The following is a 21,587-nucleotide window of genomic DNA, read 5'->3' as shown; positions in this document are numbered from 1 at the left end:
ATTAACGACCGAACGAGAAATCGTTGATTGCTTTATAAGACCTGGACCTATTTTTATCGTTGCTCGTTCGCAAAACGTTCGCAAATCGCATTGAATAAGACATCGTTCGGTCGTTCGCAATAGATACGAACGCAATAGCGAATAAATAGCGAAGAAAAACGATCGCAATTACGATCATAAGTAACGATTATCGTTCCATGGAAACGAGTGAACGTTTTCAGGTCTTTCGCAATAGCGATCGTTTGAGATCGTTAATCATTAACGATTATTCAAACGATAATCGTCCGGTGGAATAGGGCCCTTAGGGCTTTATCCAACTTCAGCAGCCACCGCTAATCAAATGCCGAAAGTTCTGGTTCGGATCGACTCGAGCATGCTCCAGGTTCACTCATCTCTACTTGTAACTCTTAGGGCCCTATTCCACAGTAACGATAATCGGCCCCATTCGGCCCGATTCGGACGATTATCGCTCTGTGAAATAGAGAGAACGATCAGCCGATGATCGTGTCATCAGCTGATCGTTTATTTAGGGCCAGACCTAAAATCATCGGTCCCCCACCGTGAATAGCGGTGCATGGCGGGCGACCGATGATTTGAGAAGCAGCAGCATACATTACCTGTCAGGTCTTCTGCTGCGCTCCGTCCTCCTCCCCGGGTCCCGCGCGCTCTGGCTTCAGAATGGCCTGTCAGCTGACGGAGTGCTCAGCCAATCACAGGCCGGGACCCCCGCGGCTTGTGATTGGCTGAGTGGCCTGTGAGCTGACAGGCCATTCTGAAGCTAGAGCGCGCCGGACCTGGGGAGGAGGACGGAGCTGAGCAGAAGACCTGACAGGTCTGTATGCTGCAAGGGCTGCAAGGACATTGGTAACGATGTCCCTGCAGCCCTCGCTCAACGATCATCGGGCCGTGGAATAGGCCCAGTAAACGAGCAGCGATCTAGCAGATCGGCGCTCGTTTACATCGTTGATCGGGCCCTCCTTAGCCCGGGAAATAGTACCCTTAGACAGTACTTTTTGCCCACATTGAGGGTAGGTTCACACTGAGGAATTGTAGAGGAAAGATTTCTGCTTGAAATTCCTTGCCTATTCAGCTCTGGTAGAATAGGAGCGGAATTTAGGCGGAATTCAAGCTGAATTTTCCAAGCGGAAATTCTGCTGTGTGAACAAATAAGCGGAAAGCTCATTAAAACCAATGTACATTCACAATGTTCATTCTTTACGGGCAGATTTCACGCACATTTTGCAGCGGAATTCGCCTGAATATCTCCTCGGTGTGAACTTACCCTAATAGTTTTATGTGGGCACCATTGACCTTTTTTTTTTTTTTTTTTTTTTTTTCCTTCTTTTTTTATACCTTGATCTCATAAAGCGACTCTGTACCCACAATCTGTCCCCCCAAACCACTTGTACTGTCAGATAGCTGCTTTTAATCCAAGATCTGTCCTGGGATCCTTTCGGCAGGTGATGCAGTTATTGTCCTAAAAAACTACTTTTAAACCTGCAGCCCCGTGCCAAACAACCGTGGCCTAGAGTATCTGTGCCCTAACCTTTCACCACCCCTCCGTCCCTCCTCCCCACCCTCCTCATCATTAGGAATACCACTGGCAGGATGTTTCCTATTCCTCTGCAATGAACACTGCACAAGTGCCTTAAAGGGGTTGTCCGGCGATAAAAAATTATTCACAGAATAACACACATTACAAAGTTATACAACTTTTTAATGTATGTTATGTAGTGTACCCGGAAGTGTGGTGCGCTATACATTACCTGTCACGTGCCGACCACGGTCTCCGATCCTCAGCAGTGACGTCTTCTTCGGGAGGCCAGCGGATCTTCCCGAGTGCCGGCCGCCCTCTGCAGCGTCATCCGAAGCTCAGCCGCGATTGGCTGAGCATAACTGTGCTCAGCCAATCGCGGCTGAGCAGCTGATGACGTGGCCGCGTCATCAGCCGCTCAGCCGCGATTGGCTGAGCACAGTTATGCTCAGCCAATCGCGGCTGAGCTTCGGATGACGCTACAGAGGGCGGCCGGCACTCGGGAAGATCCGCTGGCCTCCCGAAGAAGACGTCACTGCTGACGATCGGAGACCGTGGACGACACGAGATGCGGTGAGTATAATGCACCACACTTCCGGGTCTAGCGTGGGTGGGGGGAAACACGGGGAAGGGGGCCATTCACAGACATAACATACATTACAAAGTTGTATAACTTTGTAATGTGTGTTATTCTGTGAATATTTTTTTATCGCCGGACAACCCCTTTAACGATCCAGCCCATGTGCCATGTTCTCACAGCTGATGAATAGGAGGCAATCTGCCAGTGGCATTTCTAATGATGAAGAGGGCGGGGAGGAGGGACAGAGAGGGTGTGCCAGCCTAATGCATAGACACTCTAGGCCATGCCAGTCTGGCACAGGGCTGCAAGTTTAAAAGTAGTTTTTTAGGACAATAACTGCATCACCTGCCGAACGGACCCCAGGATCTTGGATTAAAAGCAGCTATCCGAAGGTACAAGTAGTTTGGGGAGGGCAGATTGTGGGTACAGAGTCGCCTTAAAACTTTATTTACTAAACTTTAGCTTCTGCTTTATCCTTAGTTTTTTTTCTTTTTATTGTCATTTATAGTTTTTTTTTTTTTAATATTTCTCCTCATTGTGAGGGTTCTGCTCCAGTGACTGACTGTTGGTTTTCTTATCCCATTTTACATTAGTCTTACAACCTTTTACACAGATGCTATGTGTGAGATATTCTGTACCTGCACTTCTTGTAAAATTGTTTATATTCGGCACACTGAAAGTGTAAAAATAATCATACAGGTCAGTTTACGAGTTTTAACAAGTTAACACAATGTCCACATAGATGAACTGAGGAATTTTCAGAATTTTATTAACCTTTCTCATGGCTTTACATAAACCTTTTACCCTAACCTTGGCACGCCTCAGCTTTTTTTGACATGCACTATCCCCTTTAAATGTGAAAAATTCTTTGTATTTTTGTCTTAATTCTAAAGAAAACTTCAAAAAGTGACCTGAGAATAATGTAAACCGTATTGTCAAGCTGAAACAGATGCTCATAGCATTTCTACAGTGGTAGGAGTCATAAAAATGATCTTGGATAACTTGGATTTTTACACTAAATGAACACACTAACATACTCATATATACAGGGGGAGATTTATGAAACCTGGTGTAAAGTGAAACTGGCTCAGTTGCCCCTAGCAACCAATCAGATTCCACCTTTCATTCCTCACAGACTCTTTAGAAAATGAAAGGTGGAATCTGATTGGTCGCTAGGGGCAACTGAGCCAGTTTCACTTTACACCATGTTTGATAAATCTCCCACATGGTGTAAAGTAAAACTGGCTCAGTTGCCCCTAGTAACCAACCTGATTCCACTTTTCATTCCTCACAGACTCTTCGTAAAATGAAAGGTGGAATCTGATTGGTTGCTAGGGGCAACTGAGCCAGTTTCACTTTACACCATGTTTGATAAATCTCCCCCAGTGTCTATATACCTCATCAAACAAACTACTAAAAGAAGTATTGCTATCTTACCAAGTTATCCCCTGTCAGCATGTGCAGCCAGTGCTCCCGGGGAACGTTCCCAGGGATATTGTCTATGAATTAGTGGTGATCTTAATGATTGTACCCCTACCAGTCATCAGTTGGCATGACATGACAACAACCTGATGGACCTAGATCAGCATGGCTTTACTGGGGGCAAATTATGTTAGACTAATCTCATTCATTTCTTTGACTATTTCACAAAAGTGCTGGATGAAGGTGGTGCTGTGAATATCAAAACAATGGAAACTGTAGTTTAGTTTTTCCATATGTAAAAATAAAGCACTTAGGGAGAAGGAATCCTCTATATAAGTATTATATTGTTAGTCATCTCACAATGAATCACCAGTGCAGCCATTTGGTAGAGAGAGCTAATCGTATGCTGGGCTGTATATATATAATGGTATGCTGGGCTGTATATACTGTATATAATAGTATGCTGGGCTGTATATATATAATGGTATGCTGGGCTGTGTATATATATAATGGTATGCTGGGCTGTATATATATAATGGTATGCTGGGCTGTATAGGTGGAGGTATAACCAGTAGGAAGAGGGAGATTGTGATCCCGCTGTATAGAGCTCTGGTGAGACCACATCTGGAATACGGTGTCCAGTTCTGGAGATCTCACCTACAAAAAGATATTGACAAAATAGAGCGGGCCCATAGACAGGCAACAAAAATGGTGGACAATCTGAAGCTTAAAATCTATCTGGAAAGACTTAAAGTGTCACTGTCGTGATAACTTGCAAAATCTAAATCTACAGTAGATGTGATATAAAGAAAGTTTGCAGTATAAATTCATTTTTTTTTTATCATGCTGTAAAACAAAGCTGTACTTACCAGAAATCCAGGTCCAGTCTCCTAAAGGCAGATTTTCTGACTTGTGCTGGTTGAAAAAAAACAAAACAGACTTAACACATGAATTCCGGCCAGTACAGAGAGTCAGGACTCAATGTGTCCATCAGTCACAAGACTGCCTTCTCTCTGTGAGCGCTCAGATGGCCTGGGATACACAGGACTTCCTGTTTTCTGACTGTTTCCTGTTTTGTGAGAGTTATCCATGATAACTAAAAAAAAATAATAAAAAGTATAAAATCTACTTTTGCTTTAGATTTTGAAAGTCATAACGACAGTGACACTTTAAGGATCTAAGGGTCCTTTTAGATTAAGCAATTTTTTGTTACCACCGATTAACGATAAATGATTGCAAACGGTCGCTTTTGGGAACAACCTAATATCATTCACCATAATACACAGAACTGTAGTGGGTAGTTACGATTGCAATAGCCATCATTCGTACACTCTAGTCTACAAAAGTTCTTAATTATATACATTGAAACATTAGCAAGCGATTGCCAATGATTTTATGGTCAGCTCAAAAGCATGTGATCAACGACATATGAACGAGTTTTCCTTAGTCGTTTGATTGTTGCCTGCATACACACGGAAAGATTTTACAATTTTTAGCGCAGTTATCTTATTGTGCAGTAGGGTCCTAAATCTGTATAGCAAAGTGGGGGAAGATTAATTGACACTTTAAAGGACCTAATTTTACCAATTGAATTGCAGAAATAATGGAGACTAATGAAATGTTGTATAATTTGAGAATCATCGGTTACTCATTAAAGTGAACCAAGTTTGAGATTTGTGGGGAGTCTGAGTAATTCAGATGGTTTCACGTTTGGAGACTCAATGGAGAAGACGATTCAGTCATCTGGTGACATGGTATAATTGACTCGGTTCAAGATTCACAATGAATCAGAAAAGTTCAGTGTTATTCACGTTTAGAGTATCAACAGAGAGTAGAGTTCTTAGAGATTTAGTCATCTGTACAGATAGCAATATTGATCATTTCAAGGATTAACCAGGAATCGGAAGGGTTCAAAGTGGTTCCCATATGAGAATCAATGCAAAATAATATTTCATCTATAAAATGACTCTTCTTATTTGTGGACATATGAATCCTGCACAGTCCATACATGTCATCTGCTGTGACTACTTGTTGAGGATGGTGCTAGAAGGTCGTGCTATGATCACTTATGGTTGTCGGTCATAAGGAAGGCCTGATATGTCTGATTTGCTTGACATGATTGAAATGATTGACATGTCATTTCTTTGAGTGGAGAGTGAAGGCACACGAGAAATCCCATTGGAACAACGGGACAGGCAGAATTTCAAACGGTGTCCCCTCTTTTGCTCAGTGTGAACGGGCCCTTCCTGTACTGGGAATATAGCCTTAAAGGAGAAGTCCGGCAAAAATGTTTATTAAAGTATTGTATTGCCCCCCCAAAAGTTATACAAATCACCAATATACACTTATTGCGGGAAATGCTTATAAAGTGCTTTTTTCCTGCACTTACTACTGCATCAAGGTTTCACTTTCTGGATAAAATGGTGATGTCACTTCCTAGATAACATGGTGATGTCACGACCCAACTCCCAGAGCTGTGCAGGCTGTGGCTGCTGGAGAGGATGATAGCAGGGGGATGCTCAGTGTCCCTCCAGTGCCCTGTGTCCCTCAGTGTCCCCCTGCCATCATCCTCTCCAGCAGCCACAGCCCGCACAGCTCTGGGAGTCGGGTCGTGACATCATCATTTTATCCAGGAAGTGAAGCCTTGATGCAGTAGTAAGTGCAGGGAAAAAAGCACTTTATGTGCATTTCCCATAATAAGTGTATATTGGTGATTTGGATAACTTTTTGGGGGGTGCTGGACTTCTCCTTTAAAGAAGTTATCATTTTATTGATGCTCTGGGTGCACAGCTATTTTTTTTTATTTTGTGCCTACACCCTCTGTTTCCAGAAATATAGGGATTTTACTATTTGATTGACACCCCCCCCCCCCCCAGCATTTTTCCCTGAATAATCAGATGTCAGGAGTTTGATTTCAAAGATTCAAGTCTATAATATTCCGATGAGTCCATTGTATTCTTTGATCACTCCTGTTATTCTATCAATTGTAAATGCATTGGCATTTGTTTACTTACTGAGCATATTTTTGCACCAAAATTCACAGTAGCAAATCTGCCACAAATCGGCACATATTGGAGTTGTGATTTTTGGTGCAATCCCCCCCCCAACACTAATTTTACACAATATGTACACAATTCTATTTGATTTTTCTGACCACTTAAGGTTTATAAGGAAAAAATAAAAAAAAACCATGTTTGGCTATGTTCACACATAGTATTTTGATCAGTCTTTTTACAACCAAAATCAGGAATACAACTGACAGGGCTAATTATAATAGAAAGATTTGCCCAGTTTCTGTGTTTTCAACCCACTGCTGGTTTTGGTAGAAATAAATACTGACCAAAAGACTGAAAGAAATACTATCTGTGAACATAGCCTTTTTGTGTAAGTTTCAATAGTAAATGTGTAGGATTTTGAGAAACATCCATGGGCTTGCTCACTTTATCAATCAGGTCAAGGCCATGTTCCCACTATGGCATCACAGCATCGAAAAGCGGCCATCTCATAATATAGATCGTCGCAAATAATGATCACCAATATTACAAGACAGCCGCCTTTGCCTGTTATGATCCTGTAGTGGGTACATAGCCTAAAAATGAAATTGTGTGGTTTGTAAAGTATTGCTACATGCTGAAATTTTTGCACCAAGATTGTGTTCCAAAATCGGGCACTAAACTGTCTGGATGGGAAAAGTAAATCTGGGCCACTGTGTGGGAACATAGCCTTAGGGTAGCTTCACATGTACCTTATCGCAGCGGATTTGATGGTACGGATCCGCAGCATATTTGATCTAAATAACTGAACACAGCATTAAATCTGTTGTGGATCCTGTACGTGTTAAGCTATGTTCCCACAGTATTTTGGTCAGTATTTTGCAACCAAAACCAGGAGTGGATAGAAAACACAGAAAGGCTCTGTTCACGGACTGTTGAAATCAAGTGGATGGCTGCCATTTAATGACAAATAATTACCGTTATTTTTTAACAACGGCCGTTATTTGCCATTAAATGACGGCCATCCAATCAATTTCAACAATGGCCCTTTCTGTGTTTTCAATCCACTCCTGGTTTTGGTTGCAAAATACTGACCAAAATGCTTTGTGTGAACATAGCTTAAAGGGGTTATCTGGGGAGCAGGAAAGTTCCACTTGGTATCATCTTGGAATTATAGGGTGGATACCAGTAGTGGATTATAATAGGTCCATTTTGGGCACTAGCCCGGGGCCCTGAGCTCCTGGGGGGCCCATGGCTACCCAAAAGACTTAAACTTTCAGTGATGTACTGTCTCCTGGCTACAGTTCTGCCATGATTTAAAAAAAAATTGCTGCTTTTTTACCGCACTTTTGCACAAATCAAAGCATCATGACATTATCTATCCTGTAGTATGAGCACCACACTAGTGCTGCCATAGTTACAGTGGGGTGGGGGGCCCAGGCTTGGTGAACAGCCCAGGGCCTATGTAAAAGTAACTTGAGTGGGTTCACTGCTCAACCATATTAATGCTAAATACCAGTGTCTGTTCGTACCTGTCCTTCGATATGTCCAATATGGGATCGGGGAGGGTGCCGGCGAAACCCAGGAGCTTGCTGGGCGTAAATCAAACATCCAAAAGTAACAGGTTTGTGATAAAGACGAGAGCGTTAAAACGCTTTTAAGTGGATTTATATGTACTTGCACCAAATAAAGGATCGTTATTGTTGGGAACGGAGTGCTACGAGCCTGTTACTTTTGGAGTCCAGGGCCTATGGTAAAGTTAATCCGCCCCTTGTGGATACTAGTGGTGAGCTTGATGTTGATGCTTGATGTTGAGCATAGGGGTGCTAAATCAAGCTCAATGCTTGACCAAGCACTCATGGTGCTCGGGTAAAGGTGTCCAATAACTGACGGCCGTCATCACATATGGGCCACACCATGCCCACATGCATCGACCAATGGCAGCACAATGCTGCTAGTGTTACAGATGCTGGGAAGCAAAGAACTGTAATACCTTTCTTTCTCCTTGATCACCATACTTTAGTTAATATTTTAATTTAAAATCTTTGCTGAAACCAGTAGTAGATCCAAAAAGACAACTCCTTTCTTTTATGTCAGTTCCACCACTGGTTATGGCTAAAAATACTGACCAGATACTACTATGCATGTGAACCCAGCCTGAGAGTGATATCCGGACCTCAGCTATTCCACCTCAAGCACTTCACGTGGCAGTCGGTACAGTTTCAGAAGGTTTTCTTTTTCTTCAGATTCCAGACATTTGATCCATCAGTTTGAAAAAGTATCTGACATAGTTGAAATACCTTGTAGTGTTTCCCAAGTGGGGCATTATAGACATTGTGTAAGCAGAGTGAAAAATCATTGCAACATACATGAGTGATATATAGGAGCGTCCATCTAAATAAGGCATGGGACGTAATGGAAATGGAGAAAGCACCAGAAGTCATAATTGTGAAATATGGCATTGGTTATGACCTCCCATTATTCCTTTATGTCCATGTACTTTATTAAAGGGATTATCCAGGGTTAGAAAAAACACAGCTACTTTCATGCCAAAACAGCGCCACCCCTGTCCTCAGGTTGTGTGCGGTATTACAATTTACCTCTAATCACTTCAATGGAACTGAGCTGAAAAGCTCCACACCCAAACTGGCCCCAATATATACAATTGTAGATCCTAGCAGAATGGGATCTCTGTATGAGTAACCTAAATTATCAGAATTGATGATACCTTAGTTGGTAATGCATACTTAAAGGGGTACTCCGGAGAAAAAATAATGAAAGTTATACAAATTTGTATATTACTTCTACTAATAAATCTCAAGTCTTCTAGTACATATCAGCTGCTGTATGTCTTGCAGGAAGTGGTGTATTCTCTCCAGTCTGACACAGTGCTCTCTGCTGCCACCTCTGTTCATGTCAGGAACTGTCCAGAGTAGCAGCAAATCCCCATAGAAAACCTCTCCTGCTCTAGACAGTTCCTGACATGGACAGAGGTGGCAGCAAATAGCACTGTGTCAGACATAGAAGAACACACCACTTCCTGCAGGACGTACAGCAGCTGATAAGTACCGGACTTAAGATTTTTTTAATAGAAGTAAATTACAAATCTCTGGTGCTTTCCGGCACCAGTTGATTTGAAAGATTTTTTTGTTTGCTGTAGTACCCCTTTAATAAACAGACAGGTTCATGGGAAACCTAAGGCTATGTGCTCATCATGTATTCCTCATACAACCAGTATATGCTAAGGCAAACTGTCGAAAAAAAGCAGACCATCCTAAATTGACATACAATATACAATCAGAAAATTGACTAAAAGTAGTCATAGTCATTACGTTGGTCCACTAAACTCAATGGGCCCAGTGGGAACACGTCATGTTATACCTTGGCAACCCTTTTTGACAGGTTGCCAACACTTACGCCATGGTGTGGACATAGTCGTAGTAATGATAGGCTTCTAGTGAAATAGTCGAATATTCAATATTCATACGAATATCTCCTGAATATTCAAATAATCGATCGAATATTCGATCCCATTAAAGTCTATGGGAACAAGTATTCGATTATTGAAAAACATCTATTCGACCACGTGGAGGTAAAAACTGGAAGCTGGGGGATTTGAACGCTTATGGAATATTTTCTCAAATATTCGGTGACCTATTCGATAATATTCGATAGATTGAATACCTTACTATTTGATCGAATAATTATTCGATCGAACAGTATTCGCTCATCACTATAGGCTTCCCATGAACCTGTCTGTTGTACAAATGCATGTTAATTTTATGTTCTTGCAATGGACTTGGAAGAAAATCGGCAACGGAACTCCAAGACAAATCCTTAAATGGGTTTTCCAGTGCTACAAAAACATGGCCACTTTTGCACCATTCTTGTCTCCAGATTGGGTGGGGTTTGAAACTGAGTTCCATTGAAGTAAATGGAGCTTAATTGCAAACCACACCTGAAATGGAGACAAGAGTGGGGCAAAAGTGACCATGTTTTTGTAGTGCTGGATAACCCCTTTAAGTTTTCTGCCCCAGATTTGCCCTTAACATGCGGATTAACCCCGTTTCATGCTTACCAGGCGTGGTTTCCACACAGATTCCATGACCTATGAATAATGGCGGAGATTCTCATTGACATCGAGACTTGTATTTCATGTGAACTTCATCCGAACACTTGCCGTGTGAATGTACCCTTAGGTGTTTCTTGAGTTCATCCAGTTGCAGAATTTCTGATTTCCATGCCGCTGAACTGGTTTTACCTTTCAGGTTGAATTGACGCTGTGAGAAGTATTCATTTCCTCTCAGTATCTGCCTGAGCGTTTGCCAATGCGTCTCCGGCCTATAGTGACCTATTCTGGCAAATGTTATCCAGCTGATTCACTCTGTTTTTCACGAATGACCTATGATCAGAAGTTGCCTAATTTCCCACAATAAGCTTGTTAGGTTATGCATGCTGCAGCCTTGTATATATAAATATACTATGTTCTGATGTTCTCATTGTCACAGTTTCTGTAGGGGCCACAAGAACTAAGATTTTAACTTTCTGTGTCGTCTTTTTTTATTTAGGTTTCTCAATCTAGTGCTATTTAGGGAGAGAGAAAAAACGCTGAGTAACGCTGTGGTCACAAGTTCCTTCTCATGGCATCCATCGATCCCTATCAGTATATTATAGTAAGTATAGCTCCCTTTTTGTTTTTGCATTTAATATTTTATTATGCAATTATGCCGAACTTTGATGAAAGAAAACCATGTAAAGGAAACAAAAAGGTACAGGAACACAAGAAAAATACTAGGAAATCATTGTTTGTAGATGGGGCAGATGGATTCTTTGTGGAGTATTCTTATCTAGAGACGTTATCCATAGTATTCACAAAATAACTTTATCAGTCACTGATCACCGCGGTCCTGACACCCAGCACCCCCACCCATCCGATATTTGACACTGTGATCAGGGTGCAAAGCAATTGTCGCTCACTGTGTAGTGGCCGGACCTGGTAACTGTAGCTCATATACAATTCACTTGAATGGGAGGAGCTGAGCTGCAGTAACCAGGTCTGGCCACTACACAGTAAATAGAGACAAACTGCTTCCAGCCCTTTTCACAGTGTAATGGGGTGCTGGACAGCTGATCGGCAGGGGTGCCATGTGTTAGCAACCCCTTTAAGGAATACAAACAATCCTTGGCAGCTAGATTGTGGTGCATTTGAAGTCTTAAAAGCTTCATTTTCCCTTTTTCATTGACCATGTTTCCACTCTTATATGTAGGTGTTGCTGAATGCAATTATTTTTAGCAACACATTTTCACATCCTGTTAAAGGGGTTTTCCAGTGCTACAAAAACATGGCCACTTTTCCCCTCTCTTGTCTCCAGATTGGGTGGGGTTAGAAACTCAGTTCCATTGAAGTAAATGGAAACCACACCTGAACTGGAGACAAGAGTGGGGCAAAAGTGGCCATATTTTTGTAGCGCTGGATAACCCATTTAAAGCCTCCTGTTTATTTTTTTATCCTTAAAAAAAAAAAAAAATCATTTATTTATTTATTTTTTTACTGGAAGCAGCTTAAATTTTATTTATAGGCAATCTATAATCTCTATATGATGATGATGAAAGCTGCAGACACAGACTGTTTGCAAGGTTACAAAATGATAGAGGCTGAGCTGCAGCATGCATACCTCCCCCCTCCACCACTTCTACTTGGGTAAGGCTCTGTTCACACAGGGAAAAACTGGCGGAATTCCGCCAGCCTCCGTTTCATAATGGCAGTCTATGGGAGGCTCGTATGCCTCCTCTCTCCGCACTGAAGAATGAACATGTCCAGAGAGAGAGGAGGCGTGCGAGCCTCCCATAGACTGCCACAGAATTCCTCCAGCCTAGTACTTCAATCAACATAATGCTTAGAATGCATCACCTTGCTGCAATAGATTTGCACTGTAACTTTAAAAAAAAAACCCTGATCTGTCAAGATCCTCTTTTGTGCATTTCAGAAAATGTTGTACTTTTTGTGCAGGAATCATACCGATCTTCTTTCTGTTTTTAGTTTTAGTAGATTTGCTGCCAAAGCAAATACACAAACCTACCATGATGTATTCCCTATTAAAAACCAATGGATCTATAAACAGATCTATTTCGGGGAGCAGCAGGCACTTTAACAGGATGGGCAAACATAATGCAAACAGACTCCAATGCAAATGTTTTATTTTGTAATTGCATTTTTTTTTATACTGCTCCGAGGGATTTTATTGCACCACTCAGTTCCATCAAATCTTCCTGTTTTCATGCCTTTGTGTTGATCATATCACACTATATCAGCATTTTCAGATACCGATAGCCTGCAGAGGCATGTTCCAAAATTATGAAATAATATAGAGGAAGCTTATATAGTAACAGTGAGATATTAATCTTAAGAAATACACAAGTCCTCCCAGTTCTGCCTATTCTGCCAGTGGATCCTAAGAAAGGCAAAACCCATATGGCAGAAGCCAATTCTCCATATAATATTAAATCCTTCCTGATTTCCTGATTCCAAACCAGGTGATCAGAATAAATCCCTGGATCACTGACTCCTCTCCCCAATCTAGTAACTATCCCGTAATATTATTATACTCCAGGCCGCCTTCATTGAGTTCACATGATCATTTCCTCTTGTAGTGAGTTCTATACTCTCACTGCTCTTACAGTAAAGAATCTCCTTCTATGTTCTTTGCTGTTGTAGTAACAATCCCTACAGACCTATACTATACATATTTATATATATATATATACACACACACGCACACCATATTGTTCAGACAATGAGATGCATCTGACTATGAGAAACAACCCTGGTTTAGACAATAAAAAAAAAAAATCGTACTAGACTTTGGTGGTCTTGGGTTGGGTGTCAATAGCCAGATCCTGTTAGTTTAGTGTGTCATCTTCTGACCACTGATATAGACTCCGGTGTGTGTATGACATTTAGCTATCCAGGCTAGGGTGTTTCCATACAAATGTAATATAATTGCATTACTAAGTCTGTATTATGGCCTTACCGACCCGAGCTGACATCATCATAGTACTCTATAGATCCCTGTAATGCTTTCACTTCAGGTCATTGGACGTACAGTTGTGCTGGGACATACTGAAATACACTCTCATGATAAAACTGGTCTTAAAGGGAACCTGTCACCCCCCGTGCCGGGGTAAAGGCCACCCGACCCCCCGCTAGAGACCCTTATACTTACCCCTTCTCTCCAAGTCCCGTGCCTGGAGCCAGTCCCGTGACGGAGATATTCCCGTCGAAAGCCCGGCGCGCGCTTCTGAGATTAGTCCGACGCCCATAGAGAATGACGGCTTCATTCCCGTCCCGGGACTTGGAGAGAAGGGGTAAGTATAAGGGTCTCTAGCGGGGGGTGGGGCGGCCTTCACCCCGGCACGGGGGATGACAGGTCTCCTTTAAAAGTTTCTTCTATCGTGTGATTTCCCCCTTATTGCTTTGTCTGTCCTGCATTAGTCAGTTTATGTTGTGTTTTTATGATTTTCTGTATTTTTTAGCACTCTGTGTCAGTATAGTATACCCACACACAGATTTGCAGCAAGCACATTTTACACACAGCACTGCTACACACACACACACTGCTGCACGAAGCCCCGGGATGGTGTTATAGCGGTGGGACGGACGGTCACTTGCTAGGTGGAAGTGTGACGCCCTCCTGTGGTGGATGGCCGAGATACAGCCGAACCTTAGGGTTTTGTCACGTGACACCAGTACCAGGTGGGCACACAGGTGTCATGGCACCCCTGCTTTTAAGGTGTAAGGCCGGTTGTACCCTTTTCCCCTGTGGTCGGTGTCCTGTTGGGTTGCTACTGGGTCCCTTGGGATAGTAAAGTCACGGATGATGTCGTCACAGGTGGCCAGAGCGGTGTAATGACCCTCCCGAATAATAGTAGGACCCGCAACCCACAGAAAGGGGAGATGTCCCAAGGTTGTGGTGTACATGCTGTGCAGGTGGTGGGGAATAATCACAGACTCCGTGGATAACGTTGACTTGCTTTACTATTGGCAAATGTACAACAGGTGATATAGATGAGCTCGGAAATACACTTGATAGAGTTCAAATGATTACTTGTACATAGAACCACCAGATCTGTGTGATAAGTGCTGAGCTGGATTTAGTAGTGTTGGTAGAGTTGTACTGAGGTAGCGTAGTAGAGAGGAGGGTGCCGTGAGAATCTTAACCCAATTAGTAATGTGCTCTGCCGGGATGTTGAAGTATATAGAAGAATACTTTTAGAAGAAGAAGAATGAGAAAAACCTGTGCCTGGGTATTGACCTTTCTAGAGTCTTCACACCACCATATGCCCAATAGCGTTGGCTGAACCGTACTAATAGGTGACATAGGCCCCAGACTTTGTTACCTGGGATGAGCAGAGTGCTGACGGTCCCCTGGCTGACACTCGCGCTGCGAGATGGAGTTCATAGACTTTTACAGTAACTTTGCTCCACACAGATCACTTCCTAGCTCTTTGGCTTTGTGGTGGATAATGTCCTGCACTGATGTTCTCCTAGTGCACGGCGTGGGTTGACATAATCTGTTGGCTAGTCCTCTCCCGAGGGGTTTAACACTGCATCATGCAGGGTGTAGGTACTGAGGGAGAAGTTTGTGACAGAGCACTGTCCTGAGTCCTACCCATTTGGGGCACTTACTAAGACTTCTCCTCTTCCTTACGGGGGGACCTGGTAGAGGGCCAGGGCCCAGGTAGGACCACTGTGGAGAGCTATCTGGTCTGCGTCCTTCCTTTACAGAATTTCAACTAAGACTCTTCCTTCACCCAAGGGACTAACTTCCTATCTAGCGTGTAAGGCGCACTGTGGTTAGGTGGAAAGAATGCAAGTGAAGAGCAGAGAAGAGGTGATAGGACAGAAGAAAGAAAAGATCCTACTGGCTCATAGATTCTGGTATACACAAACACAATAACCCTTTGAGACACTTCAGCTGTGCAGCTTCTACTCTTCAATACATAATATAGCGACATCTAGTTGACTCTAAATACTACTTTGGCTGCAATAAGACCACAAAAAGTACAGACTTTGGCGAAGGGTGTAAACAACAGTAACACCCCTAGGGGGACACCACACACACACACACACACACACACACACACACACACACTGCTGCACATATACAAATATACACAGCTCTTCTACACATTCACACACAGCTATGCTGCAGACACACAGAGGCTTCTTATACATACATAGCTCTAATATACCTACGTAAACAAATAGCTCTGCTGTACCAGCATATACTTACACACTGATGTATTGCAACAACATAAACGCAGCTCTGCTGCACCAAAATATATACTGACACAATTTTGCTGTACCCATATACAAATGCAGCTTTGTCATACCCACATATGCACAGTCTTGCTGAACCAACACGCACACACACGCACACACATATACACACACACACACACAGTGTACGTTCTAAAGAGAAAATTGGAAACAGAAATATGTCATAGACGATTCCTCTTTGTGAGATAAATGTGGAGTAGTCCAGCCATGGCCCCCTACTGTCTATCACTCCCCTGATTCTCCTTCCTACAATATACATAAAGTAGGCATAGAATACACGCTGACTAATTGGATCAGTGTAATATTTGCCTAACACCCTGAGAAAGTTTTCCATAGACAAACAATGTGCTATTTATAGCCGACCCTCCATAAAGCCGCATCATAAACCCTATAATCATAGTATTGTGCAGTATAAGGCCCTGTTCCCACAACAAACGACATGTTAGCACCAAAAAACGGCCATCTATGGGTAATCACAGCCGCAAATTCTGTTTATGATCATGAGTTGTGGCCGTCATTACCACTAAAATTTTACCTTTTGATTGGTGGGGTCCCTGCAGTCGGACCCCCACCAAGCTAGTTTTCTCCTGTGATTTTTCTCCTGCAATTTTTTATATTCCCTTTAAGCTTAATGCATAGATGTTGTTTCAGTACTATATTGTACTAGGTGATTCTTTGTGTGACAGTGATAAAGATTACATATAATACTTAAAAAGATAAAAATACGCAATATACTATGAGGCCAGTCTCATAGTATAACGCACGGTCAGCATGAGACACTGGGACATAATAAATCTGCCCATAGTACAGTATCTGGTGTGAAAAAAACCTGAAGTATTATATGTCATTTATCGGAACTTTTTTCCTCCCGCAGGTTGAACATCAATATTCACACAGATTTACAGTCACTGTGCTGAGAGCTAAGAATGTTACCAAAGGAACCTTCGGCGATATGCGTAAGTGACGTTATGCTCTTTGCTACCCACTGAGTGTGCCTAGCAAACAATAGGCACTACAGCTTGGCATACAGTCATTGTGATTAATGAAATGTTTTAGGCTGGGTTCACGCTGCGTTTTTGAAGTCCGCTTAACATATTGGTTTTATGGGGGTGGTAAAAATGGATGCAATTGTGTGCAATCCTTTTGAATCCGTTCTTCTACTGACTTCCAAAAAGGATTTTTTTCCTCCCCAGTCTTTAGCGTACACTAAAACAGGGTTGATGGAATGCAAAAATGCAGTGTGAACCTACCCTTACAGATGTTATATCCATTTTTTATACATAAAGTGTCCCTGTCATAACTTTCAAAATCTAAAACAACAGTAGATGTGATATAAAGCAAGTTTGCAGTATACATTATTTATTTTGTTGTTATCATGCTGTAACACAAAGCTGAACTTACCAGAAATCCAGGTCTCCTGAAGGCAGCTATATACCAGCTATACTTACTGTATTCAGGTCCAGTCTCCTGAAGGCAGCTATATAACAGCTATACTTACTGTATCCAGGTCCAGTTTCCTGAAGGCTGCTATATAACAGCTATACTTACTGTATCCAGGTCCAGTCTCCTGAAGGCAGCTATATAACAGCTATACTTACTGTATCCAGGTCCAGTCTCCTAAAGGCAGCTATATAACAGCTATACTTACTGTATCCAGGCCCAGTCTCCTGAAGGCAGCTATATAACAGCTATACTTACTGTATCCAGGTCCAGTCTCCTGAAGGCAGCTATATACCAGCTATACTTACTGTATCCAGGTCCAGTCTCCTGAAGGCAGCTATATAACAGCTATACTTACTGTATCCAGGCCCAGTCTCCTGAAGGCAGCTATATACCAGCTATACTTACTGTATCCAGGTCCAGTCTCCTGAAGGCTGCTATATAACAGCTATACTTACTGTATCCAGGTCCAGTCTCCTGAAGGCAGCTTTATATACTTACTGTATCCAGGTCCAGTCTCCTGAAGGCTGCTATATAACAACTATACTTACTGTATCCAGGTCCAGTCTCCTGAAGACAGCTTTATATACTTACTGTATCCAGGTCCAGTCTCCTGAAGGCAGCTATATAACAGCTATACTTACTGTATCCAGGTCCAGTCTCCTGAAGGCTGCTATATAACAACTATACTTACTGTATCCAGGTCCAGTCTCCTGAAGGCAGCTTTATATACTTACTGTATCCAGGTCCAGTCTCCTGAAGGCTGCTATATAACAACTATACTTACTGTATCCAGGTCCAGTCTCCTGAAGACAGCTTTATATACTTACTGTATCCAGGTCCAGTCTCCTGAAGGCAGCTATATAACAGCTATACTTACTGTATCCAGGTCCAGTCTCCTGAAGGCTGCTATATAACAACTATACTTACTGTATCCAGGTCCAGTCTCCTGAAGACAGCTTTATATACTTACTGTATCCAGGTCCAGTCTCCTGAAGGCAGCTATATAACAGCTATACTTACTGTATCCAGGTCCAGTCTCCTGAAGGCTGCTATATAACAACTATACTTACTGTATCCAGGTCCAGTCTCCTGAAGACAGCTTTATATACTTACTGTATCCAGGTCCAGTCTCTTGAAGGCAGCTTTTCTGACTTGTGCTGGTTGAGAAAAAAACAGACTAACCACAGAAATTCCGGCCAGTACAGAGAGTCACAGCTCAATGTGTCCATCAGTCACATGACTGCCTTCTCTCTGTAAGCGCTCAGATGGCCTGGGATACACAGGACTCCCTGTTTTCTGACTGTTTCTTGTTTTTTAAGAAAAAAAGAGTCAGAAAACAGGAAGTGACATGTTTTCCATGATAACTACAGAATAAATAATAAATGTAAATTGCAAACTTGCTTTATATCACATCTACTGCTGATTTAGATTTTGAAAGTTATAACAACAGTGACACTTTAAATCAACACATTGGGCCTCATTTACTAACAATGCGGCACTTGTTGTGTAAAAATTAATCAATGTGGCCCTATGTAAATCTAGAAAGTTTTTAACTGGACAAAACTAAAACCCGACCATTCCGCCACTTTATAAGTGACCTGGTTTTTAGAATAGAAAACCCACACAAAAAATGATGTTTTGCTTAGTAAATCTGTCAGATGTGGCAGGTTTTGGAGGACACACCCATGACACACCAAATTGGCAAGTTTTTGGACCAAAATGACAGGTTTGTCGGTTTTTTTGAAAAATGTAGATTTTGACAAAAAAAAAAAATGAAATTTTGCTCAGTAAATCCGTCAGTTGTGGCAGGGTTTTGAGGACACACCCAATTGGCAAGTTTTTGGACAAAAATGACAGGTTTGTTGGGTTTTTTAAAAAATTGTGTCGCACACCTTTAGTAAATATTTTGGCACACCAAACTGGCAAGGCAAATGGACAAAAAGTTGACAATTTTCTCACAGGAACAATCAGCCCCAAAATCTCAATAAAATTTGTTTTTTTGTTTGTTTATTTATTTTGTACAATTGACCCAAACTGATCAGCATAAAAGAAACACAACCACTTCTATGGAAATGATTGAGGTCCACCCTCACCCATGCACAGGCCGCACCAACAACAATTTCCAGACACCTCCCGAATGGCCCATTTTGAAATAAATTTTCCTGATGCTGTCAGAGCTCTGACGGCCGCAGGAACCTACTAACACCGGACGGTGTTCGGCAAGTACAACAAAGGCTGCTGCTAAACAACGGCTGTTGTTATGCTGTGTGTGAATATAACCTAAGACTGTAGATCTACATTTACTTACATGAATCCTTTGATCTTGATTCTTTTCTTTCGCAGTTGACACACCTGACCCTTATGTGGAACTCTATATAGCATTAGCACCAGATGGCAGGAAGAGAACAAAACACATAAACAATGACATTAATCCCGTGTGGAACGAGTCTTTTGAATTTATCTTGGATCCCAACCAGGACAATGTTTTGGAGGTACGGTGAACGTTATGTCTTAGCAGATAATACCAGATAAAGAGGCCACACGTGGCTGAGCTGCTTTCTGCTGGCATCGGCATGTTCCTGCATGAAACCTGTAGATTTCTCCGTCTCTGTCAGTAGGAGCCGTGATTAACACTACTTAGTAACTGAACCCCCGCCCCAGGGCATTTGTTTTCATATAACAACATCCAACGATAATATATAAAGAGGACAAGTTCTATATCTATATGTGTGATAGAAGAACAGGAGAACGCTGGCTGTACTCAGTGTTGGACTGGGGTTTCTGGGGCCCACCAGAGAAAATGATCCTGGGGGGGCCCACCAATGAAGAACCAGTGAGAAATGACATGCCAGTCAGTGTTACTGCAGGTTCTGAGCTGGGGGCCCGCTGGAGGATCCTCCGGTCCTCCGGTGGGCCAGTTCGACACTGGCTGTATGCATCAAACCCTGCTCAAGTTATGGTTTGGCCTTTAGTCGGAGTTATACATTGGGAGACCCTCAGTGTCAGACTGGGATATCTGGGGCCCACCAGAGGAAATGATTCTGGGGCCCACCAATGAAGAACCAGTGAGAAACAGCATGTCAGTCAGTGTTAGTGCAGGTTCTAAAGCTGGGGGCCCACCGGAGGATTCTCCAGTCCTCCGTTGGGTGGGCCAGCACAACACTGGAGACCCTTAACTTATATTTATAAGACTGAAGGCTGCAATGTATATCAACAGTCTAAGTTCTCATGTTTTCCATACCCTCCCGCATTATATAAATGACTGGGACAAGGGAGGAGGCAGGCATGCTGCAACTTGGCACCGCCTTCTTGACACTAGGGGGGAGATTTACCAAACATGCCCCTAGCAACCAATCAGATTCCACCCTTCATTTTCCAAAGAGTCTGTGAGGAATGAAAGGTGGAATCTGATTGGTTGCTAGGGGCGACTGAGCCACTTCTACTTTACACCATGTTTGATAAATCTCCCCCTAGATCTCTGAGCATGACATACTGCTCACAGATTCCCTTTAAATTCACATTAAGGGACATTTATCAAGGGCTTTGTGCCTATTTTGAGGTAAATACTTGGATTTTTCACCCATTTTTGGTCCAAGTTCTATTTATGAAACAGTATTCGACAGACTAATATTTTGTGAGTATTCACCTAAAATGAATTTGCATAATCTGGGATTTGCACCAAATTTAACATTTGCGACTTTAAAAAAAAAAAAGTCGCACAAACTATAGGCTGGGGTCTAGTAAGTGCCAGGCGAATATGTTTGCGCAATTTTATTCTATTCATGGATTTTTGAAACGTTTGTTTAAGCAGAAGTCTGGTGGTTTATAAAATCAGGCAGCCGGCAGGGGGGGGGGGAATGATTACAAGTATGGACTTACCTCTCCCTATGCCTGCGGTGGGAGGCAGGACCTGCTGCAGGATTCCCGTCGGGCTCCGGGATCTCCAGTCAGTGACTGGGCTAGGACTCCGCTACAGTTATTGATTGGCTTAGTGGCCAGTCCATTAGCCAGGTCAGGCCTTTCCCCCCCCGAGTCGTGATGTCATCACAATTTGGGGAAAAATGCCTTCCGGTGGGGTTCGCAAGGCCGGTTCCGCTGCTCTCTGTGGGCGCAGGGAGAGGTAAGTCCGTACTTGTAATCAATTTCCCCCCTGCCGGCTGCTTTTTAAAAATCGCCAGACCTCTCCTTTAAATTAGTCCTACTGGGTAAAAAACAGATAAATATTCTGTAGAGAGATCTCACGGTTTACACTCCAATATTAAATGTCCCCCATTG

The 21,587-nt window shown here is 42.5% G+C and overlaps 1 protein-coding gene across 2 annotated transcripts in view; it reads left to right on the top strand.

Moving 5' to 3' along the window:
- The window catches only part of PLA2G4A (phospholipase A2 group IVA), a 69,384-nt gene that overhangs the window by 6,903 nt on the left and 40,894 nt on the right, over positions 1-21,587 (top strand). For both annotated transcript variants that reach the window (XM_069968965.1, XM_069968966.1), the window contains exons 2-4: positions 11,098-11,202; positions 16,744-16,825; positions 19,656-19,804. In XM_069968965.1, coding sequence (XP_069825066.1) covers positions 11,170-11,202; positions 16,744-16,825; positions 19,656-19,804 — 264 coding nt within the window. In that variant the 5' untranslated portion in view covers positions 11,098-11,169. The remainder of the gene's footprint in view (positions 1-11,097; positions 11,203-16,743; positions 16,826-19,655; positions 19,805-21,587) is intronic.

Source organism: Dendropsophus ebraccatus, chromosome 4 (genome assembly GCF_027789765.1).
Source record: "Dendropsophus ebraccatus isolate aDenEbr1 chromosome 4, aDenEbr1.pat, whole genome shotgun sequence".
NCBI classification, from domain to species: Eukaryota; Metazoa; Chordata; class Amphibia; order Anura; family Hylidae; genus Dendropsophus; species Dendropsophus ebraccatus.
The sequence above is the reverse complement of the archived record's forward strand: the minus strand, read 5'-3'. Positions and strand labels throughout refer to the sequence as shown.